This window comes from Peromyscus leucopus, chromosome 20 (assembly GCF_004664715.2).
Source record: "Peromyscus leucopus breed LL Stock chromosome 20, UCI_PerLeu_2.1, whole genome shotgun sequence".
Taxonomy (NCBI): Eukaryota; Metazoa; Chordata; class Mammalia; order Rodentia; family Cricetidae; genus Peromyscus; species Peromyscus leucopus.
In genome coordinates this window covers 3,248,793-3,273,271 of record NC_051080.1, presented here as the reverse complement: position 1 = coordinate 3,273,271, position 24,479 = coordinate 3,248,793, and the positions used below count along the sequence as shown (strand labels likewise).

At 54.0% G+C, this 24,479-nt stretch overlaps 1 protein-coding gene across 1 annotated transcript in view; it reads right to left on the bottom strand.

Annotated features, from left to right (window-relative positions):
• Positions 1-633: 633 nt before the first annotated feature.
• The window catches only part of Galnt6 (polypeptide N-acetylgalactosaminyltransferase 6), a 39,461-nt gene continuing 15,615 nt past the window's right edge, over positions 634-24,479 (bottom strand). The window contains exons 5-12 of the mRNA XM_028874544.2: positions 12,451-12,600; positions 10,945-11,179; positions 7,229-7,346; positions 5,779-5,979; positions 5,160-5,291; positions 4,585-4,686; positions 2,580-2,732; positions 634-1,743 (exon numbers count right to left, since the gene is read on the bottom strand). Coding sequence (XP_028730377.1) covers positions 1,630-1,743; positions 2,580-2,732; positions 4,585-4,686; positions 5,160-5,291; positions 5,779-5,979; positions 7,229-7,346; positions 10,945-11,179; positions 12,451-12,600 — 1,205 coding nt within the window. The 3' untranslated portion in view covers positions 634-1,629. The remainder of the gene's footprint in view (positions 1,744-2,579; positions 2,733-4,584; positions 4,687-5,159; positions 5,292-5,778; positions 5,980-7,228; positions 7,347-10,944; positions 11,180-12,450; positions 12,601-24,479) is intronic.

The window sequence follows — 24,479 nt, the reverse complement described above, 5'->3', positions numbered from 1 at the left end:
TCGATAGTGGCTGTAACAGAACAACATGGTTCTTCCCAATCTGTTTCAGCCAAAGCAGAGAGTGTGGAGCCCAAGACGAACACCCTCTACCAATACCATAAAACCTTTATTTCCACCCGGTCCCCATGTCAGTCTCTCTTCCCTCCCCCCACCCTGGGTCCCCATGTCAGTCTCTCTTCCCTTCCCCCACCCTGGATCACAGCTTGGCCTTTGGCTAGACCACCCCTGTCACCCAGGGGACACAGGAGACTTCCTGCAATGTGCAGGTGCATGGAGTGGGAGGCAGCTGTGATCCCATGGCACCCTCATGTGGTGACAGCTTGCTACTGAAGTCCCCCAAAGCCTTCCTGGACGGTCCTGTTTTCTTCCAGGCAGAACAGTGGGGTCCAAGTTGATTGTAGAAGGGTTGGCATCCTCAGGTCGGCTCCACACGGGGCACTCGTGCAAGGACAGCTGGAGGGTTAGTCCCCCAGTCACCTCCACGCTCTTCCCGACCCCTCGGACTCGCTAGGACTCTGATTAGCCTTACTGGGGATTTGGCCTCAGGGCTGCCAAATGTCTTGCCAGGGACCTTGGACAAAACACCTGTCTAGCTTCTGCTGAAAAATAAATTAAGAAACTGGTCTAGCATAGTTCAGGGGCTGCAAGGCATTGCCCTCATAGTCCTCACGCTATTTTTTTTTATTGCTTTCAAGACGAGGTTGAACTCTGTAGCCCAGGCTGGCCTTGGATTTAGGATGTGTTAGTCTCTAAGTAGACTGCAAGGCTGGGCCTTCATGCCTAGTTCCTGTTTTGATTTTTATCTCCTTGCGTATGGGTTAGAAGACAGGGGCCAAGGCCTTGCGCCTCGAGACTCACCGGCACCTGAGCCCATGAACTTCTTTAAAACACTAACAGCCCAGGATTCTCAACGTGGTCTCCCATCTCGCTACCTGGCTTTCTGGAGGCCAGCCGGACAGTCGGAATGGTCAGAGCAGTCCAGAAACGGCAAGGCGGGCAGCAAACGCATGGTCTAGTGTTCTTTGCGTGCTGGAGGGAGCCCTGGTTCAACACCTACCAGCTGTGTCTGCAGAAAGGGCCCCGACTTCCTCCTATCTCCGCGCTCCTCTCCTTCCTTCCTTCTTTTCTGTGGTGCTAGGGAGTCAAACCCAGGGCCTTTCCCTGAACTACATCCTAGCTCTGTCGCAATCTTATTGGTACCATGGCGGCTCCCTTCCGGCCGCTCCTTTCCTGTCTCGTCCATGCATAATTGTGCAAATGCTATAGGATAAAGGCACTCTGTGTAAGTCAGAACGGTTTGGCACTCGGGTGTGCTAACAAGGGAGGGTCGCTGCGCTTCCAGTTCTTCTGTAGGACGTACTTCCAGTCCGCTTTGGAGGCCACGTCTCTAGGAGACGAGGAAAGCCTTGGGCCAAGTACTATGTGACCTCCTGGTCTCTTCCACGGGCATGGAGGAAAGCACCCGGGACCTGTTGTTGTAAGAATTAAGAAGGTCCTGCCTTGACGGCCGCTGGGCTTAGAAATCCAACTCTCAGGCCTCCAGAGGAGCCGGGGGAGAAGACTTCCAGACGTTCGGTGACCCCGCTTCCTGAGGCCCTTGTTGGATGCGCACTGGGGATGATCCCAGGCCTAGACAAAAAGCCAGAGCTGGCGTGGGTCACCGGGGTTACAGGGGGCCATGGCTGGCTTTTTGTCCTGGGATATCAGGCAGGTGCCCGATCCTGAGTTTCTGAAGAGTTGATCCTGAAAGGGAACACAGCGAAGGGTCGACCTAAAGGCCACGAGACAAGGGCAGCGGACAAAAGGCAAAGGAAACAGAGTGAGATACAAAGAGGTCACCCGTAGAGACGCTGGGCCCCAGGCCAGCTCTAGCCTGATGGCTGTGATGGAAGACTGCAAGACCGTGGCTGATAGAAAACAAACAAACAAGCAAAAACCTTTTCAGGGCCTCCCTTTCCCCAGGATGACTAGGCTCAAAAACTTGGGGCCACCGCTGCCTGCCCCCCTTTTCTGCTTCTGGTTAAACTTTGGCTCTGTCCTTGGTTAGCTCCGTGGTTAGGCCATTCTTCTTCTCTGAACTCGGGCCTAGTGAAGTGAGTCACCACCTATCTCACGGCACTGTGGTCAGACTTAGGGAGGCCGGAACCCCAGCCTGCCGTTGGCCAGGGGTGGGGCCTGGGCCAGACAAACGTGTTGAATTTCATCTGGTTGCTTTGTAGAAATGCGGACGAAGTCCTTTGGGATGGAACCCATAAACTATTAAGAGAGACACTGCCTGTGCATTGCTCTGCACACTGAGGCAGTGGAGCACCATGAGTGACTCTTCACCTTCATCTATGTGGAGTCAGCCTCACAATGTGCCTTGGGAGAAGTGCCCGGATCATTATCTCTGCTCCACGTTTTTTTTAATAGCCAGAACCAGACATTACCAGACATTGACCAAGTCCAGACCTCCTTCTGTGCACTCTACCCTGCTCTAATCCCATGATGCCCAGGCAGAAGAGGAAGAAGAAGAGGAAGAAGAGGCAGATGTGGTGCTCTGGACTCATGGTCCCGAGCTTTCTGGGCCACTGACTCACCTGGGTCAATTCCCATTCCTCGTCCTTGGGCACGTGGCTATTTTTGCCAGTGAACTGACAGTTCCTAAGGCCCAGCGTGCTAGCACTGGCATGTAGACACAGCTGCTTCCCGATGTTGTGACGAAGGTCCCTCTGGGATGTGTACTCAAAGTACTGGAAGTCAAGACAAAGATGTCCTGTGGAGCAGGCGGCCAGCCTCCCCACTACCCCCCCCCCGAAGTCACTTGCCCTATGGTGCCCACGAGACTTCCTGGGTGTGTGTGTGGGGGGGGAAGCGAGGCTGTGCCCAGACTTTTAGTGACTTGTGTCGTGACTGTTGCCACATCGGGTTAGACTGGATTAACAGTGCATATAGAACTATAAATCAGAATGTACCTTAGTCTTATTTTAAGCACTACCATGAAGTCACATGCTGGAACACTAGCCCTACTTTTTTAAAAAATAATTTATTTATTTTTATTTTATGTGCATTGGTGTTTTGCTTGCATGTGTGTCTGTGTGAGGGTGTCAGATCTTGGAGTTACAGACTGTTGTGAGCTGCCATATGGGTGCTGGGAATTGAACCCGGGTCCTCTGGAAGAGCAGTCACTGCTCTTAACCACTGAGCCATCTCTCCAGTCCCTAGTGTGTGACACGGAGTCTTTTTTTTTTTTTTTTTTTTTAATAGCACAGGCTGGTCTATGTCTCTTGTCATGTAGACCAAGCTGGCTTCAAACTCATGATCCTTCTGCCTCAGCCTTCCAACTCCTGGGACACTGCCATCTCGGTCACCTGCTGGTTCTGGGTTTGCCGGTAAATCACCGTTGAAATAAAAGATATCCACCAACGAACCACCCACAATCATCTCGCAAGCTAGTTGTATCTGAATCTGCCTTCCCATGGCCGTTTTCATTTGCACATGTCGGCAGCCGGTTCGGGCCATCTTTATCTTGCGTCCGCTCTGTTTTTATTTACCAGCTCTGGGTACTGGACGGCTGAGGGGCGGTGGACAGGAGCATGCTGGTTTGTTTTTGCTGCCTTGAAACAAGCTAGGGTCATCTGGGAGAAGAATCTCAATTGAGAAAATGTCTCCCCATCAGCTTGGCCTGCAGGGCAAGGCTGCAGGACACTTCCTTGATTCATGAGAGGGCACATGCACTGTGGGAGGTGGCGCTCCTGAGTAGGAGATCCTGGTGGGTAGGAAGCCCGCTGAACAGGAGTCTGGAGAGCAAGCCAGCAAGCACTGTTTCTCCACGGCCTCTGCCTCAGTTCCGGCCTCCAAGTTCCCGCCCTGACTGCCCTCCATGGTAGACTGTGACGTAGAATTGTAACATGAAACCCGTCAGGCAGTGACGGTGCACAGATTTAACACTCAGGAGGCAGAGTCAGGCGGATCACTGTGAGTTCGAGGCCAGCCTGGGCTACACAGCGAGTTCCAGGACAGCCAGGGCTGCATGGTGAGACCCTGTGTCTATAACGCTTCTCTCTTTTGGTCATGATGTTTTATCACAGCAGTAGAACTTAAACTAAGACATCGAGTACTAGTGACCCCTCAGGGATGTGCCGGGGCACTGTGGGGTATGGGTAAGTTTCCAGGATGTTGGTAGGTGGCTGTCGGGAAGGGGCGGGGGGTCACTACTGGAGGTGAAGTCAGTGTGGTAGTTTCTGGTCAGGGGGGCACTAAGGATAAAATCTGAGTGCAGGTGTAGGTGAGTGACTGCTCCACAGTTCTCCGCGGCCCCCAGCAGCTAGTCTCACCCACAGCCCTCTGTTGGCAGTGCCCCTCGTCCTCTAGCGTCCAGCACGACGCCAGCTCTGTGTCCCAGCTTCAGCTGTCTGGGCCCATCATGCTTTCCCATCCAGCCTAGCTGCTTCCTGCCCCGGGGGCGACGCCACCTCCCGCATCTCCTCGACTGCAGGCCTCAGGAAAGGACTATTGAGTAGAGAAAGGGGGCCCGTGGGAAGAGGGGGTGCCTCAGAGACGGGCTTCCGTCGGGCCTCCCCAGGATGAGCATGTTTTCTCTACCTGATTGCCGCCAAGGTTGTGGCAGTCATACATGATGAGGGGTTTCCCTCCGCGGTTGTTCTCGCCCACATCCAAACACTGATTGGTGCCAAGATTCTTGATCTGCACAAAGGGGAACAGAGGGGAGTCAGGATAGCTCAGCTGGGTGTGGGACACAACTGGGTCCTCTGGGCATGAACCTGGAGCTAATAGCAACGTGTGATCGAAGAGCCCCGAGGATGGGCAGGGCAGGGTTGGGTGCCCTCTGTGGGGAAAGGTGGGCAGACCCTTAGGATGCCAGGTCCTGGGAGGTCTTCAGCACACTGGAGCTGACCCCACCCTCAGCATCACCTGGGACTTGTTCAAGATCTGGATGGAAACAGTGAGCATGGGGCCCAGCGATGTGCACTGACCCACCTTCCTGGGCATTCTCCCAGACTTAACACTTCGGAATCACTACTCCCGGGTCTCCCCCTTTATCGGGTTTTTAACTATTGGAGGAAGCCCCAAATTGTCTCCCTCATCCTCCTGGCTTGGCCGCTCCTGGGCTGTGTGTTCTTAACTTCTTTGGGGTTCTGATGGGCAGGCTGACTTACGGCTCCATAGAAGGTGGGGTTCAGGTCAGGGACGAACATCTCCGGGTAGACATTTTGCAGATACCAGGAAAAGTTGTGGCAATGTAGCTGTTCCCTCAGCTGCAGTCGCTCCGAAATGTCACCGAAATTATTCTGTCAACCAAGTCAGCCCCCCCAGAGGTCAGTGCCACGGCCCAGACAACACAGAGCACCCGAGGCCACTCTCTCCTGCTCGCCGTGGCTCCCGGCGCAGTCTCTCATGCTGTATCTGACCACTTGCCTCATCTTGGGGACCTCACCACCTCACAACATTCCCTCATCTCCTGTGACTGCCCCGCCAGCCCTCCTGGTCTTCGATGCTGAGCCGGTCAGAGCCAGTTCTTCCAGGGAGGGCTCTCTTTCCTCCTTTCCCCTCTAAGCGATGCTGGGAGTCCCCCCTAGGCCCCAAGGCACAACGAAAGCCCCCCCCCTTTCCTCTAGCCTCAGAGCCCTGTGTTCACCGGCCTAGCTTACAGACTTCTGAGGAATGGAGGGAGGCAGGAAGGTAGAGATGGGACAGCCCTGCCATTGGGCGGCTGACCAGGGGCCTACGATGCCACGATTCTCTGACCAAATGGCACCCAGGCACCCGGTGTCTTACCTCCTGGACCATCTTGGCTGCCTGCAGATTTCTCCTATAGAAAATCTTCTTGTAGCTGTCCATCCAGACCTCAGCCAGGCGCACCTGGTTGCGCGCGATGACACTGGTACCCTTGGGGAAGGTGTGGGGACTCTTGGTACGGAACACGTGGCCTACCACAGAGCAGGGGATGATCTCCAGCTGGCCCCCACACTGCCACACCTGACACAAAACAAAACGAGCAGACTGGATGATAAGCTCCCCCAAGCAGTTCTATCCACTTCCCAGAACGCCAGACCCCAGGTCCTAGGATGTAAGTAAATGTCGCCCCTTCTACTCCGAAGAAAGAGACACTGATGGGCTTCCTCCCACGGCACAGCTACCCGTGTCCAGGCTGGCTGTGCTGCTCGCTCTGGGTAAGTGAACATGGGTGTGCAGAGTCCTGAGTCACCAGGGCTCACGTCAGAGAAGAGACAACTGGTTAGGTCTGCGCTACGTGCTTACTCTCAGCTCTGGGCTCTTGGCTTTCTGATCTGCAGACTCGAAAGCTTACCCAGGAGCTACAGAAAACCTGGCCTCCCCCACACCAGAGCGCCGGTCAGTGGCCTGTGGGCACTGGGCCTTGAGGATGCCAGTTTTCCAGGAGAGATCCTGGATCTGGGTCAGAGGCTCACTGACTGTGTGAACCAGATCCTGGCTGGTGGCCCTTCTCTACGCCAGCGGGCTGGCCCGAGACATCGCTCCCACAGGTCTCTTTGGGGTCTTGTTTTGGGAGGTGCCTGTCATTCACTTTGACATGGCAGCAACAGAAGGCCACAGTCACCGCTACAGTAACATCAGAAGGCAATTCCACATCAGAAGGCAATTCCGTGCTTAATGTATGCCAGACACTGAGATGGCCCCGTTAACAAGCCCACTTTCCTATTAATTAACGAGCTGGGGGTTCCTGCAGCTTCTACAATCCTTCCTGGCCTCTCCTGATTCGCCTCATTCTCAGAATTCCTCAGAGTTCTGCCTCCATCAGGACTGGGTTCCACCTCTTGTCTCTCGGTTATGAAGAGCTTGGTGAAAGCACATGAGGAACACCCAAAGGCCACCTGGGCAGGTGTCCTTTGACTTGGGAAGAGGAGCCGGATTGTTCCAAAACAGAGGATGGTAAACTGACTCCTGGTTTCATCGTCACCCAAACCATTTCCCACCTTCTTCATGAATCAATCCATTCCCCTGTTCTGCTCCCATGATTCCTTCCCTCTTACAAGTTCTGCCCTGGAGTTTGGTTCAAGCATCAGACTCGTCTCCAGAGCCCCAGAGCCCTCGCAGGGAGAGTGGAGCCCTGGCAGGAAGCAGACACCCTTTTGAGCTCAGTTCCAAAGATGACACCCTTGAAGTTTTCAATGCCTGATAAACAGCTTGTCAAAGCCATCCCCCGAGATGTGGCGATCCCCCACCCCCAAGCCCTCTTGGTTCTCACCCGGAAGGACATTTCCACATTCTCCCCTCTCCAGATCTCCATCTGGTTGTCATAGGTACCGATGTGCTCAAAGTAGGCCTTGGAGATGGAGAACAGGCCGCCGGCAAACGTCGGAGATCTGGAGAGACAGGGAGCAGCGCACGAATCATCCGTGTGTCATCACTTGGCAAGGCACCAGATGTCTGGCGGGGAAGGCTGGTGGCCGGCTCCCCTCTGAGGCCTCCTACTTCATGTCCTCCGTGCTGGTCACGGAGCCTGCTAGCTTCCACTGCGCCTGCCTCCCCTTCCAGAACTGGGCCCAGGAGAGAGGGAGTCAGCACTGCTCGATTCTAAATGGACTCCTGCATCTGTTCATCTAGGGATACAGGAAACATCACCCAGAAGGGCCATGGGTGCAGCTGGAGCTGACTAGGGCAACCTAGCTCTGGGGACCAGAGTCTAGAGAGAGGAGAAAGCCCAGCTCTCATTTCATGTGACTAAAGCGGATAGGTGACCACCTCCAGAAGCCCTGTGAATCAGATTCTGCAAACAGGCAGGACTCAGGCTGGGCTGGCTCCTCAGGGTCCTCATCCCTTCATGGCCACAGTATCAGCCGGGGCCTAGCCTGCTAATGTGTTTCAGACTGCCTGAGAAACTTAAATTTGGCGGAAGGCTGCCAGTTGCCTTGAGCAGGGGGCACAATTAAGAGGTGTTCCTGGCAACAGGGTGGGTGGACCGGGAGGATGAACTCAGTCTGGACTGTGGGGAGTCTACTAAGGTTCTGGCTTTCAGACGAAGGCAGAGAGGTATAGACTCAAGTCAAGACTGGGCCAGTGTAGCAAGGTGACGTCACAGGAGTCCTGTGAAGCGGGGGATTCCCTGGACCTGCTCTTGTCTCCTTGATGTTGTTCTAAAGCCACATTCCAGAGGAATTTCAGTTGGGAAACCCTCATGCTTGGGCTGGCTCCCTGCCACCTCTTCTGTCTTCTTCCAGGGGTCACTCAGAGAGCCCCGGAACTCCAGAGGAGCAGTCTGTAGCTAACCTGCTCTTCAGAGTGTCTGAGAGGTTCCCAGACTTGGGGGGGGGGTAGTAACTGACAAATTAGCCACGAGGATAAATGCCACCCAGGAACATCACTGTGGACTCATCCCAACAGGTAGCCTCGAGAGAGTCCTGTATATCCTGGCCTACTTCCTGGGACCTTGTGTCCCCTAGCTCTCAACTCAGCCATCCACGCTTTGAGAACGAGGGCGTGAGCTGTTGAAGGACCACCATGGGAAGCGTTTCTGGCAGGCCACGTGTGCTGCCAGGACACCTGAACCAGAGAGCACATTCATTCCACAAACACTGGCGCTTTGTCCTCCCGATGATGGTCTCGCAGAGGCCAGGACGTTAGTGATGGGTGAGGGCCGGGTGCCTTGCTCTTAACCAAACTGCTGTGTGCCTGGCCCCGGCCTGGGTGGGGTAAGGGTTTGTTGCTAGACGTGCCAAACAAAAGCTCCTATGAGACATACAGAGTCAGCAGGCAGTATTGATTCCCTCCTCTCCTGTCTGCTCTTTCCCTCTTCTATTTATTTATTTATTTATTTATTTATTTATTTATTTATTTATTTATATTTATTTATTTATTTATTTATTTATTTATTTATTTATTTATTTATTTTCTCAAGATGGGGGCGGGTGGCGGGTTGTCTTATTCTATAGTCCAGGCTTTCCTGGAACTTTGTAGCTCAGGCTAGCCTAAAATCCGTAACGATCTGGACAGGAGAACCATGGCACACAGTGGCTCGGCAGCGAAAGTACTTGCTATGTGAGTGTGGGGGCCTCAGGGAAATTCCAGGTGGGCATGGCAACCTGCATGGAACTCAAGCCTGAGAGACAGAACCCCCAGAGCAAGCCGGCCAGCACCCCCAGCTATGTTAGTGAGTTCTGGGTTTGACTGGGAGACGGTGCCTCGGTGAATGAGGTGGAAGATCAGTTAAGGATGGCTCCCATCATCAACCTTGGAAACATGAGCACACCAGCAGAAGCCCTCACCTATACGTGTGCCCACAACACATGCAAAAAAATGTGCATGTGAGCACCTACACACACACACCTGTGCGCGCGCGCACACACGCACGCGCGTACACACACACACACACACACACACACACACACACAGCAGAAAAAGAAAAAATTCCCTGCAATCTGTAGAGGTTTGGACAGGCAGGGAACAAGAAGGTAAGGCTCCGTGGTCTTTAAGCATGTAAGCTCTCATCTATCTGGCCTGTTTGATTGCAGAAGACTCTGTGGCCGTGTTCTCAACCCGGGGGTCGCGACCCCGTTGGGCTGCATATCAGATATTTACATTACAGGAGCAAAATCACAGTTATAAAGTAGCAATGAAATAATTTTATGGTTAGGGGTCGCCACAGCATGAAGAACTGTATTAAAAGTAAAGAACAAAGCCGGGCGGTGGTGGCTCACACCTTTAATCCCAGCACTCGGGAGGCAGAGGCAGGTGGATCTCTGTGAGTTCGAGGCCAGCCTGGGCTACCAAGTGAGTTCCAGGAAAGGCGCAAAGCTACACAGAGAAACCCTGTCTCGAAAAACCAAAAAAAAAAAAAAAAAAAGAAGAAGCTTCAAACTGATGTGAATAATCTATGTGTTCATTTTCCCTCACCTCACCCTGCCCCAGACTGAAGTAGGCCTTTGCACTGACCACTGACCCTAGGCCTTTGCACTGACCACTGATCCTAGGCCTTTGCACTGACCACTGACCCTAGGCCTTTGCACTGACCACTGACCCTAGGCCTTTGCACTGACCACTGACCCTAGGCCTTTGCACTGACCACTGATCTTAGTCTTTGCACTGACCACTGATCCTAGGCCTTTGCACTGACCACTGATCCTAGGCCTTTGCACTGACCATTGATCCTAGGCCTTTGCTCTGACCACTGATCTTAGGTCTTTGCACTGACCACTGATCCTAGGCCTTTGCTCTGACCACTGATCTTAGGTCTTTGCACTTACCACTAATCCTAGGCCTTTGCACTGACCACTGATCTTAGGCCTTTGCACTTACCACTAATCCTAGGCCTTTGCACTGACCACTGACCCTAGGCCTTTGCACTGACCACTGATCCTAGGCCTTTGCACTGACCACTGATCCTAGGCCTTTGCACTGACCACTGAAAGAAAGCCACATAAACCCTTTCCTCCCCACCTTGCTTTTGGACGTGGTGTTCTGTCGCAGCAACAGCAGCCCTGACTAAGGCAGGGCACAAGCATGCATCACCCAGCCCAGCACTTTCCTTTTCTGAGTCTTTTCAAAGACAGTGAGCTGGGAGCCCACGACACAGCTACTCTACCTATTACAAAGGTTAGTCCCCAATGACCTCCACACAGCACCTCTCACCTGCCCTGCAAGCAGAGGTCCCGGCCTTCTAGGGACAGGGAGCAAGGAGCGAGATGTAGATAAAAAGGCCCGCAGAGGGCCAGTGGTGAACAGGAGCAAGCTACCATGGTGTGAGGCAGAGGCGTGCGGTCCATGCTGGGTCACACAGGTCCTTGCCTACCCTGTGCTTGGGCTTCCTATTCTCACTTGTAAAACAGACTGACGGAAGGACCTACCGACCTCACAGGGAGTGTGGCTTGATAAAGCACCTAACGGATGTTGGTGTGGGATGGTACAGGTCCCCCCAGGTGAGTGGGCGGAGGCCAGGGTGGGCGCTCACCGGGATGCAGTCCTTACTTGATGGGGTAGGTCTCGTCCTTGCGCCTCTGCTTCTCGTGTGCGGGGAGCATCTCCCAGCCGAAGGTCAGGCTCCAGTCGAAGTTCCCGCGGCTGTGGGCTTTGCCTTTCCGTACAGGAGTGGAGAACTTGAAGGTGTTGAGGTCGATGGTGACGATGTCTGGGCTCACCACCACTGTCTTATCCTCAGCAATTCGAGCCAGGAGGGGCTCCAGCCAGCCATGGAAGCACTCACCTGCAGACCCAGACCAGAAGGTGGAGGTCAGGGGCCTAGCCACAGCTGAACCCTCTACCCTCAGAGGAGACCCAGGAGGATGGGGGGGGGTGCACAGCAAGCTCCACAGTAGGGGACACAGAGCGTCTCTGAGAGACTCTTCCTCCACCTCCTGAAAGGTGGGCGTGGCTTTGGGAGGGGGATGGTAGCTTTAGGGGAGCAACCTGGTCAGTGTAAATCAGATGCAAACTGCCACAGACCCGGAGAGGGTGTCTTCAGGGCTTCCAGACCCCATCTGAGTGTGGGCTTTGGAATGGCTCTAAGTCCTCCAGATCACGTCAGATCATGTCAGCTCCCAGCTCTGACTGTGCTCTGACTGTGAACTACCCTCCTCCCGGACTCGGGGATCTTTTCTTTCTTGATTTTCCTTGCCAGAGCTTTGTTACGCAGTCTCCGCTGGCTAGAACTCACTATGCCAAGCAGGGTGGCCTCAAACATGCAGTGATCCTCCTGCCTCTGCGACCGAATGCTGAGATAACAGGCGTGTGCCACCACGCCTAGACGGTTTGGGGACGTTAAATGAACACAGTAAGTTCTACATTACTTTACCGTTCTAGATTTATTTATTTTGCCTTATGTGTATGTGTTATCTGCTTGTATATCTGTGCACCACGTGTGTGTCTTGTGCCTGCAGAGGTCAGAGGTCAGGAGAGGGCATCAGATCCCCGAGAGCTGGAGTTATGGACGGTTGTGAGCCGCTATGTGGGTGCTGGGAATCAAACCCTGGGCCTCTGTAAGGACAAGTGTTTTAACCTCTAAGCCGTCCTTTGAGTCCCTTATTCTAATTTAACAGTATTTTGTTAGGTGAGGGAAACTGAGGCTCGGTTAATGGCCAAGTCAGAGGAGAACCTGTTACAAGCTGGGTTCCTGATACAAGTCTAGAGTTTTCCAGTTTCTATTTTTCTTTCAGAAAAAGTCAAGGGCGAGGCCTTTTTGACTCCACATAGCCCTATAGAAAAGTCCCACACAAGAGTGTTCGCAGTGGGGACAGGCGTTTCTCTTCGGGGTACATAAGGGAGGGTAAATGGGGATCAGGGCGTACTGCCAGCTATTCTGGGTCACCAAGCCTCATGGCTGTGTTCTCCCAGGAACCATGCCTGGAGTGGGGTGAGGGAGGGGCAATGTGGAGGAGCCCCTGAAACAGAAGGACAGGGTGGTCTCAAGCCTTCCTCATCTGCCAGTGGCGAGGGGCGGGAATCTAGACCTCCGCCAGGCGGGCATCTCTTACTCACAGTGGGCGTCCAGGAACGTGAGCACCTCGGCCTGCGCCACGCTGGCCCCCAGCAGCCGGGCGGTAATGAGTCCTTTCCGCTCCTGCTGCCGTACCACCCTCACGATCTGCAGCTGCTGGACGTACTGCTCCAGCCTCCCCTTCAGGTATTCTGGAAGGGACAAGGCCACCGTCACCAGCTTCTCTGCTAAGCCCCTGTGGGCACCAAGCCCAGGTCTGGACGTCAATCCTCCCACACACCTGTGCAGAGCCACTACCCAGAAGACGAAGTCGGAGAGGGGAGACAGGCAGGGAGGAAGCCCTGCCTGTGGCCGGGTCCCCTGGAGGGCAGGTCTCTCATCAGGGTCCTGACCATCCTGCCTCCACCTCCCCTCCCAAGTGCTGGGCATGCCCAGGAAGAATACATACTTTTCACAAGAGAGCACTATATATAAAAGAAACTGTGCTCCAAGTGCCCACAGGCTTGCACAACCTAGGGACCCAAGAACGGTGGGCAGCAGGGCAGACATGATCGTGTATCTTAAAGACAGACTGCCGGGAACAAGACAGATCACGGCGACCACAGTGGGTGGTCGGTGACCTGCCAGGGTTAGTGCAGGCCGGACGGGAGGGCCCCTCTGCTCGGGTACCAGCTCCTCCTGAGGGGGCACGCTGCCTCCTTCCTCTTCTTTCTGCTCCACACACAGACCAAGCTCACGGACTTCCCTTGGCTCTTCGCTTTATGGGGGACACCTGGAGAGGCTCTTTCTGGCTATAGTGGGTAGCGCTCCCAGAGGACCCTGGGATTCCACCTGACATCCTCAGGACATCAAAAACAATTTTATTTTGAAGGATTCCATCCTGAAACATCAAGTATCTTTCTATTTTAACTTATTTTTGTTGATGAGTTTCACTGTTCTTGGCTGCCCTAGAACTCACTCTTGTAGACCAGGCTAGCCTAGAACTCACAGAGATCTGCCTGCCTCTGCCTCCGGTGTGCTGGAATTAAAGGTGTGCACCACTACACCTGGCTTACTGTTCTATTTTAAAAAGAAAAAGATTTTAAATTATGCATACGTGTGTATGTCTGTGTATGGGAGAGCAGTGTTGCAGGCCCAGAGGATTCAGGTCCCCTGGAGCTGGAGTCAGAGGCAGGGTTGAGCCGCCCAGTGTGCCAGACTTGGGTCTCTGGAAGAGCCAGTGCCTGCTCCTAACTCCTGAGCCATCTCTCCAGCCCTCTGCTGGTTCTCAACCATGTAAAATGGAGTTGCTCCGAGTTTTAGCAGCCGAGGACAGCTGTGACAACTGTATGTGTCCTTTACCTCCCAATTGTGGGCTCACAGTGGGCCTTGCTGTGGACACCGTGCTTTATAAATCACAGGTCCGGGGCTGGAGAGATGGCTCAGAGGTTAAGAGCACTGACTGTTCTTCCAGAGGACCGGGGTTCAATTCCCAGCACCCACATGGCAGCTCACAACTGTCTGCAACTCCAATTCCAGGGGATCCAACACCCATGGCAAAACACCAACGAAAAAAATTACTCAATAAAATAAAATAAATAAATCCTGGAAACAATTTACTAGGCTCTCTCTCTCCCTCTCTCTCTCTCTCTCTCTCTCTCCCCCCCCTCTCTCTCTCTCACACACACACACACACACCACCCAAATACTTGCACACCCACTATGTACCAGTCCCTAAAGCAGGTGACTTCGTGTCCTAAGGTTAACAGATGGAAAGTCAAGACTTGGAGCCCAGGTCACCCCAGCAAACACGATGGCGGCCACAGGACCCCACGCAGCCTGTGTGTGAAGACTTATCGCCTCCAAGAGCTGAGGCCACCCACCAGGACTTAGCGAGTGTGAGTTTCTTGGGGCAGGGTCCCATTAGTTATCTTGCTTTCCCCTGTGTGGACCCCAAGCAGGAGGGAGAAGACAGGGACTTGATCGAGCTGCTCCTTGGTCACTGCCAGGGAGAGCAGAGCCCCGGGGAAAGAAACCACACTTTGAAACTTGAAGTCTTTGTTTTTCTTTTTCAGCCCTTCTGGTAGACAAGTGTTCCTGACCCTCTGCCCTTGTGAATGAAACTCTCTGGGCCATCACCTGAGAAGAGGGCTTGCTTGTCTTGCTCCAGAAATGGAGCTTCTTGTCTTTGGTGCCAGGACCTGACTGTTCCAAGCCTCACGTGGTGGCTTCAGCCCAGCAGTGACTTAGTGTCTGCCATGCACTGTCCAGGGGCGGGACACTGGCCTGTGCAGGGAGGGTCTGCCATACCACAGCACATGCGAGTCCCAGCATGTGAGCACGGGCCAGGTGTTGCTGACAGGAAGGAGGAGCCCAGCTGGGGCGTCCTCTCAGCTCTGCTGAGGTCTCCCAGAGACCCTGCTCGGCTCTGCTCACCGGAAGCTCACGGTGGAGATAACCGCAGGCAAGCCTCTCAGGAAGTGGGTTGTGTGGTAAGACAGAGAGAAGCTCTGAGCCGTGACTTCCAGGGCCCTATGCTCTAGAGTTCTCCCACGCCTTCCTTCCAGGCTCAGGGGGCCAGGCTGGGAGTTCCTGGTTCTGGGCCTCAGGTCGTTGCAGGAGAGGCAGACAACTCCCCACATCATCCACTGTCTGTCCCACCTCTGGGATTACAGGACCCAGGACCCAGGACAGACTAGAGCAGAGCAGAACCTACAGACGGGCAGACCGGCACATGCTCTCATGCCCCTCAGATGACAGTCCGTCACTCACTCCTCAGGACAGGGGTACACCCCTCTCCTCCACCCCATGCAGCCCACGCTCACAATGCTGTCTCTGAGTGACAGCTCCCAGGCTTTCCTCCAGCCCCGGAGAACTCTGCACCTCAGTGCAAGCCTGCTCCTCCCCAGCCTCACCTCATGCCCCCGGAAGCCAAGCTGGGCTCGCCCTGACCGTCCCTTCTTCAAAGCCTCCTCCGTCAACTCAACAGCAAGCTGATGAGTTCTTACCACATCCCTACTGTCCCCTCAGCTAGAACAGCCAACGGCTCTCCCAGTCGGGGGTTCTAGACACGGAAGCCACCTTAAACTGCAGTTTCCTTGCTGGGTGGTGGAGGTGTGTGCCTTTAATCTCAGCACTCAGGGGGCAGAAGCAGATAGATCTCTGAGTTTGAGGCCAGCCTGGTCTACAGAGTGCGTTTCAGAACTACACGGAGAAACTACTTTGTCTCGAAAAACAAAACAAACAACAACAACCCCCACCCCCCACCCCCGCCCACCCCGCAGTTTCCTTCCTCTCTTTCCTTACTGTTTGAAGAAGACACATGAGAGCCTCAGACATGCTGGACAAGTGCTCTACCACTGAGCAATGCCATAACCCCAGATGGCCCCATCATTTTCTCTCCAGGGTCTCTAATTCAGGCTGGTCTCAAAGTCGTATTTTATTCTTTCATCTTTTGAGTTTCTAACTTTAAAAAAAAATGTGCATGTATGGTGTTTTCCCCTGCATGTATGTCTGGGCATCATGTATGTGTGGTGCCCAAGGAGGCCAAAAGAGGGGGTCAGATCCCTAGGACTGTAGTGACAGGCAGTTGTGACCTGCCAGATGGGTACTGGGAACTGAACCTGGCTCCTCTGAAAGAGCAGCTGGTGCTCTTCAGTGTTGCGTCCTCTTTCCAGCCCCTGGCCTCTCTCCTGCCCCTGATCTCAAACTCCTTATGTGCCTGAGGATGACCCTGAATTTCTGATCCTCCTGTGTCCACTCAACTGAATTATGTTCTTGGCCTCCCCCTGCGCCTCAGAGTTATCTCTTAAAGCTGTGCATCAGACAGTTTCTGTGAGCTTTGTTTAAGACACGATGTCACTATAAGCTCCAGGCTGGACTCAGGCTCACACTCAGGCTCTCCTGCCTTAGCCTACTACAATTAGCTAATTTTACTAACAGTGTTTCAAAGGTGCATTAAAAACAAATCCAGGGCCAGTGAGCCGACTTGGTGAGTGAAGGTGCTCGCCTTGAAGGTCTGGCAGCCTGAGTTGAATTACTGGACACAGAATGGGAGAAGAGAACCAACTCTCCTGTAAGTGCAAAGCCCTGGGATCAGTTCCCAGCACTCGGGTGGGGGCGGGGGAGAAGAAATCCAACCAAACAATAATAATAAATAAATAAAAACCCGCCTCAGAATTAGAATATAAACCTAGCAATTTCACTTCTGGGTACAGATTTAAAAATAAAAATAAAAACAGGGACTGAAACAGATATTTTTATACCCATTCGTAGGAGGATTAGTCATAAAAAACCACTCGTAAAACCATCTAAATGTCCGCCAACATATGTATGCATAATGAGGCCTGTCTACACTAGGGAATATTATTCAGCCTGAAAAAGAAAGGGGATCCGGATGCACGTTCCACAGACAGCTCTTGAAGACGCCAGTCCAGAAGACAAATGCGCCGTGAGGTACCCAGATGTGAGGTACCCAGATGTGAGGTACCCAGATGTGAGGTACCCAGATGTGAGGTACCCAGATGTGAGGTACCCAGAGTGCGCAAACTCAACAGAGAAGGTAGAATGGCGGCTGCCCGGCGCTGGGGCAGACGGCGGGGGCAGACGGCGGGGGCAGATGGCGGGGGGGGGGGGGGGGGGGGGGGGGGGGGCAGATGGAGCTGGCAGATGGCGGGGGGCAGACAGCACTGGGGCAGACGGCGGGGGCCAGATGGCGGGGGGCAGATGGAGCTGGGGCAGATGGTGGGGGGCAGATAGCGGGGGGGGGCAGATGGCGGGGGACAGATGGAGCTGGGGCAGATGGCAGGGGGGCAGATGGAGCTGGGGCAGATGGCGGGGGGCAGACAGCACTGGGGCAGACGGCGGGGCCAGATGGCGGGGGCAGATGGAGCTGGGGCAGATGGAGCTGGGGTAGATGGCGCTGGGGCAGATGGCGGGGGGGGGGGGGGGCAGATGGCGGGGGGGGCAGATGGTAGGGGCAGATGGCGGGGGGGGGCAGATGGAGCTGGGGCAGATGGAGCTGGGGTAGATGGCGCTGGGGCAGATGGCGGGGGGGGCAGATGGCAGGGGGGCAGATGGAGCTGGGGCAGATGGCGGGGAGGGCAGATGGCGGGGGGGGGCAGATGGTGGGGGGCAGTTGGCGGGGGGGGGCAGATGGCGGGGGGGGCAGATGGCGGGGGGCAGATGGAGCTGGGGCAGATGGCGGGGAGGGCAGGTGGCGGGGAGGGGGGGGCAGACGGCACTGTGGTTTTAACGGGCACGGAGCTGCAACATGGGAAGACGAAACAGGTCTGCAGATGGAGCGGCGATAGTCGCACAGCAGTTGGGTGGATCTGGCGCCAAAGGACTGAGCACGTAAAAACGCAAAGACGGGACCAGTGGGGGGTGGTCCAGGGGGCGAGGGCGCAGTGCCCAGGACACGGATTCCATTTCCAGAACCCATGTTAAAAAAAGGTCCATGGCCGGGGGGCGGCGCATGCCTTTAATCCCAGCACTCGGGAGGCAGAGGCAGGCGGATCTCTGTGAGTTCGAGGCCAACCTGGTCTACAGAGCGAGTTCCAGGAAAGGCGCAAAGCTACATAGAGAAACCCTGTCTCAAAAAACAAACAAACAAACAAAAAAGTCCGGTGTGGGGGTGTGTACCCCAGAACTCCGACCGTGAGATGGAAGTCAGACTCGGGGAGAGTCAGAGGAGAGGAGAGGGGTGCCCAAAAGTTGACCTCTGACCTCCATGCACATACAATAATAATAACAGCAACAATACTGGTTTTTTTTTTTTTTTTTTTTTTTTTTTTTTTTTTTTGAGACCCGGTTTCTCTATTTAGCCCTGGCTGGCCTAGAATTCAATTGCTATGTAGCCTTGGCTTGCCTGGAACTTGTTATGTAGACCAGGCTGGCCTCAAATTCCCAGAGACTCACATGCCTCAGCCTCCCAAGTGCTGGACTGAAGGCGTGTGCCATCATGCCTGGCTAAAAGAAATGTTTTCTTTCAGAGGAGAAAGGAAAACATGAAGATGAAGAGGTGGGAGCCTTGCCTATTATGCACAGGGCCCTAGGTTTGAGTCTCAGTTTGAGCGTGCACACTCAAAAGAGCTGCTCATGTATTTAAAAGAAAAGACTAAGTTCATATATTAAAATTAAAAGTGAAGCACAGAATGGTGATGCCGGCCCCTCTTGCACTGTGCACGCTCGCTTGCCACTCCTGACACGGGTCTCGTGACTCACCCTTGCCCACTTCCTTCCAGCCATGCCAGCCTGCTTTCTCACCACCACACCACACCCAAGGGCCCTCGAGCGGGCTGTTGTTTTTGTGGGAACAGCCTGAGTGGCACCTCCGCTGAAGGAGTTCCCCGACTCGGCAGCCTAGCACTCTTCCAATTCCTCTCTTGGTGGAACTGCTTCGCAGAACTCATGATTTTCTGAGATTGCTTTCGGGGGGCTGGAGGGACGGCACAGCGGTTGAGAGCCCTGGCTGCTCTGGCAGGGGACGTGAATTTGGTTGCCAGCACCCACTTCAGGTGGCTCACAACTCCCTGTAACTTGACCTCCGGCCCTCTGCTTGCCTCTGTGGGCAACTACACTCTTGTGCACATTTCCATACACAGACATATTCACACGTCCATACAAATAAGATCCTATTAAAAATAACACAAAATAAAGGTATTGGAGAGAGAGGTCAGCAGTTTAGGAGCACTGGCTGCTCTTACAGAAGTCCTAGACTTGGTTTCCAAGACCTGCATGGTGGCTCACAACCACCCTTCACTCCAGTTCCAGGTTTTCTGGCCTCCACAGGTACCAGGGATATACATGGTACACTTACATACGTGCAGGCAAGGCACTCATAAACATAAAAAATCCTAAAAATCTAAAATAAATTTCAACTAAAAAAAAACCTAAACAGCTAGGTGGTGGTGGCGCATGCCTTTAATCCCAAAACTCAGGAGGCAGAGGCAGGTAGATATCTGTGAGTTCGAGGCCAGCCTGGTCTACAGAGCGAGTTCCAGGACAGCCAGTGTCACACAAAGAAACCCTGTCTCAAAAAACCAATAAATAAAATTAAAAAAAAGAGGGGGTTGGGGATTTAGCTCAGTGGTAGGGGGCTTGTCTAGCAAGCGCAAGGCCCTGGGTTCCATCCTCAGCTCCGGGGGTGGGGTGGGGAGAGATTAAGCTCCAAGAAGACAGGGCAGTAAGGGGTGAACTATGGGCTCTGACTCGTGGCAAGGAATTAAAAGGCCCCCAGGCTGGCACAGGGTCTCCTCCCCCAAGTATCAAGTGCCCATATAATCTGGGTCACAGGCTGCGGTGGGGCACCTGGACAGGAGGACAGAAGCAGGTACACTGTCCTTCAGAGACACAGCCCTTTTGTGTGCGTAACAAGAGCCAGCTAATCTGATCAGACAGTCAAAGGTGTGGGAAATTTCATCCTGTGTGGATAGACATGCAGAAATTGCTGACCCCACAGTTCTGTCCCCACTGAATGGCACTCAGAGTCCTCCCGGGTCTGAGGGGCCTTGGGGAGGGGTGTGGCCTCTGGCATGCACACCGCCCCTAGGATTACATGTAGAGACTACCACTGTGGACAGTGACATCTGTCCAGTCAGGGAAGATAGCATACAGGTGCTGTGGATATCACTCTATATAAATAAAACACTGATGGCCAGTGACCAGGCAGGAAGTATAGGCGGGACAAGGAGAGAGAATTGGGGAAACAGGAAGAAGGAGGGAGAGACACTTCAGCCACCGCCAGGACAAGCAGCATGTAAAGATGCCGGTAAGCCACCAGCCATGTGGCAAGGTATAGATTTATAGAAGTGGGTTAATTTAAGATAAAAGAACAGTTAACAAGAAGCCTGCCACGGCCATACAGTTTATAAGTAATATAAGCGTCTGAGTGATTATTTTATACGTGGATTGTGGGACTGCGGGGCTTGATGGAACCTGGAGAGAAGCTCTCCAGCAACATACAGGCTCAAAGCAGGACCCAGAAAACAAAGGGGACCAGACAGAGTTCTCAGGTGAGAATTTAGAGATGATAGAAGTGGCCTTAGGAGGGAGTATGTGTGGGTGCTGGAGAGGTGGCCCAGTGGATAAGGATTCTGGATGCTCTTACAGAGGACCTGGGTCCAATTCCCAGCATCCACATGGAGACTGACGATAATCTGTTACTACAGTTCCAGGGGGTCCACTGGTCTCCAAGGGCATCAGGTACACACATGGTGCACAGACATACATGCTGGCAAGACACTCAGACACAGAAGGAAAAACAAAACCAAAAAGAACGAGCCCCAGGCAACAGGAGGTGACCAGAGAGAGCACAGGAATGGGGTCTGGAGAGATGGCTTAGTGTTTAAGAGCATGGGATGCTCTTCTAGAGGACCTCAGTTCGGATCCCACATCAGGTTGCTCAAAACCACCTGTAACTCCATCTCCAGGGGATCCCCTAGCTTCCTAGGGCACCCGCATGCACATACCCACACAGGTACACATATAATTTAAATATATTTAGGAACACAGGCCTGATGGCCGCTGTGAAAAGTACTGTCTTGGTTGATCTTCTCCTTTCTTTTTTGTCAATTGATACACACTTTAAAGCCGATGGGACACTTTCTTAATCAGTGATTCATGTGGGAGATCACTGTGGGGGGTGCCACCCCTGGTCATGGGGTCCTGGGTTACATAAGCAGGCTGAGCAAGCTATGCAGAGAACACCAGTATGTAGTGCTCCTCCACGGCCTCGGCTTCAATTCCTTCCTCCGGGTCCCTGCCTTGAGTTCTTGTCCTGACTTTCCCTTCGTGCTGGGCAACACCTATAATCTAAAATAAACCCTTTCCTTTCCAAGACGCTTTTGGTCACGGTCTTTTGTTGCTGCAGCAGAAAACCTAACTAAGACAGAAACTGGTATCAGGAGTGGGGTGTTGTGGTGACAGACCTGACCATGGTTTTTGGGGGGAGGATTGTGGAAGGACTTTGGAACCTTGTCTAGAAAAGCTATTGAGGGTTGAGAGTTCACAGAGCTGTTATGGGAACTGAGAAGATAATGTTGAGAGCAGAGCAGATAATGGAGGCCTGGCTTGTGAACTTTCAGAGTCCCTTAAAGATTATATTGGGGCCGTGAGATATTTTGAATTAAGAGTCTGTGGTTCTGGTCAGCGAGGGCTGAAGACTCCACTGGGATTTAGAAGAGGCCAGAATCACTGAGATGGACTCTGCTGGGAAGTGTTTCCTTGAAGTCATCACACAGAAGCGGTGATCCAGAGAAGACCAAGGCTGGACCTTGTACTGGCAGCTGAACTTGGTCATGTGGAAGAATCACCCAGGTGGTACTGGTTTTAAAGGCACCACAGAGTCGTGGAGAGCAGCTGAGGCTTGGCACCATGAGAGGCCAGGGGTCATTACTGGTGAAGGTACAGCCTCTGTTTCAGAAGAAGCCCCGGGATGGAAGGGGTCCTGGAGAACAGCTGAGGCTTGGACTGGGTCAGGGTCCCAGAACAGAGCCCAAGAGACACTACTGGTGGAGGTACAGCCCAGCATGCCGGTACCGTAAAACCACCAACAGCAGCAGCACCAGCAGCAGCTGTGGAGCGGGGCTAGCCTGAGCTTACAAGACGAGCTATGTGTGCTGTGAATGGCAAAGCAAGAGAAATGGAACTTTTTGGGTCCCAGAAGACTGTGAGTCCCAGATGTCAAGACATTGATATGTTTACACTTCTAGACTCCGGCTTTGTTTTGATCTGATTGTGACTGTGCCCTGATTCTTCCTTCCTGGAGTCCTTAACTTGATTTTGACTTTCCAGGAGCCTTCCCTTATGAGTATTGTGGCTACTAAGCTCCTCCCTTCCCAGAAGCCTAATGTGCCCGGCACTTGCCCACCGGACCTTCTCGCTGCAACCCCGATGCCTGTGTGGCCAAGGGCCCGACTTCCCTGGGAAAGTGAGAGTTCCTTCGACGAGGCTTTAACAGTGCTCATGCCCAGTCCCCTCTCCCACTGCCTCATGCTCTTGCAGGATCCTTCCCAGCCCAGGGCAAGAACAGCTGGGGAGGTAGGAGAACCAGGGCTCTGGCTGTAGCACAGAGCATGAGCATGGGTCCCCAGGGATACCTCATTTCTTTTTTTTTTTTCTTTTCTTTTTTTTTATTTTTATTTTTTTTTTTTCCCAAGACAGGGTTTCTCTGTGTAGCTTTGAGCCTTTCCTGGAACTCACTCTGTAGTCCAGGCTGGCCTCGAACTCACAGAGATCTGCCTGCCTCTTCCTTCTGAGTGCTGGGATTAAAGGCGTGCGCCACCACCGCCCGGCCTCATTTCTTTTTAAATAGATATATTGAGCCTGGCATGAATGCCACTTCAACACGTAGGATGGTTCATTTTGTCAACTTGACAGGACCCAGAATCATCAAATAATGAATCTCCAGGCATGTCCGTGAGGATTATCTGGACTAGCTTAACTGAAGCAGGAAGAGCTGCCCTGCTATGGGCTCCATCATTCCTTGGTATCCTGGACTGTAGGAAAAGGAGAATGTGAGCCGAGCACAGGCATTCAACGCTCTCTCTGCTTCTTGACTGTGGATGCAGTGTGCCCAGCTGCCTCTGGCACCTGACACCATGACGTCCCCACCACAGCAGACTATAACTATGAATCGAAAGCCACAATAAACCCTTTCTTCCTGAACTGCTTTTGAGTATAATTTTTAACTCCCCCCCCCCCGTGTATTCGGGTGTTTTGCCTGCGCATATACCTGTGTACCGTGTACATGCCCATGGAGCTCAGAAGAGGGCATCAGATCCCCTAGAACTGGAGTTACAGATGATTGTGAGCTGCCGTGTAGGGGCTGGGAATCGAACCTGGGTCCTCTGGAAGAGCAGCCGGTGCTCTTAACCCCTGAGCCATCTCCCCAGCCTCTGGTCAGGTATTTTACCACAGCGATGGGAAAAGAAACTATGACATCGGTAGAGAACCTGCTCACTGTGCCGAGTCCTTGGTTTGAGCACAGCATCTCAACAAACAGCATGCAAACTCCTGCGCCCTTTAATCTCAGATCCCATGACAAGCCTAAACTGCAGCCACAGCCAGTCTCCCCAGCAAACACGCTCATGTCTACTTACGCTCCTCTCCCTTCCGGGAATACTCTAGAATTGATGGGGGGGGGCCGAAAACTTGGTGAGCAATCAGTTAGGACAGAAAGGGCTTCTGGGAGGGAGGGGAGCCTTTAGAAGCAGGGGAGTGGTCCAGCAGAGGGACACCAGGAAGGCCCTCCAGCCATCCATCCTGCCCTTCCTGCCCTTCCCCTCTCTCCTTTTACTCCCTCCCTCCCTTTATGTAGTGTGTGCATTTTCACGCACCTGTGTGCACACACTCATCACAGCACTCAGGTAGAGGTGGTAGTGTATGGGTCTCAGGGTTCAAGTTCAGGTCACCAGGCTTGGCAGCAAGTGCATTCGCCGGCTGAGCCACTTTGCGGGCCTCTCCCGAGTTAGGGATGCGGGTGACAGCAAACAGGGGCTCTTGGAGGCCACGCTGCTGTGTGGTGTGGATGAGTTCCAGGCTCTAGGACTGTGGCCTGTATGCCCTGTCCCCACCCGCCTTCTTCACGATCCCGGCCTTCGGGACAGGTGTGATGCCAAGCGGAAGACCGGATCCTTAGAGAGGGCCCGCCCTCCTCGGAGTGCCCCGGGCCCCGCCCCTCCGCAGACTCCAGCTCCACCCTCCGTGCTGGCCCCGCCCCTCCGCAGACCCCAGCCCCACCTTCCGTGCTGGCCCCGCCCCTCCGCAGACCCCACCCTCCGTGCTGGCCCCGCCCTCCGCAGACCCGCTAGCCTCAACCTCCGTGACGGCCCCGCCCCTCCGCAGACCCCACCCTTCGTGCTGGCCCCGCCCCTCCGCAGACCCGCTAGCCTCAACCTCCGTGACGGCCCCGCCCCTCCGCAGACCCCAGCCTCACCTCCGTGCTGGCCCGCCCTCCGTGCTGGCCCGCCCCTCCGCAGACCCCAGCCTCACCCTCCATGCTGGCCCCGCCCTCCGCAGACCCCAGCCCCGCCCCCCATGCTGGCCCCGCCCTCCGCAGACCCAGCCTCACCCTCCGTGCCGGCCCGCC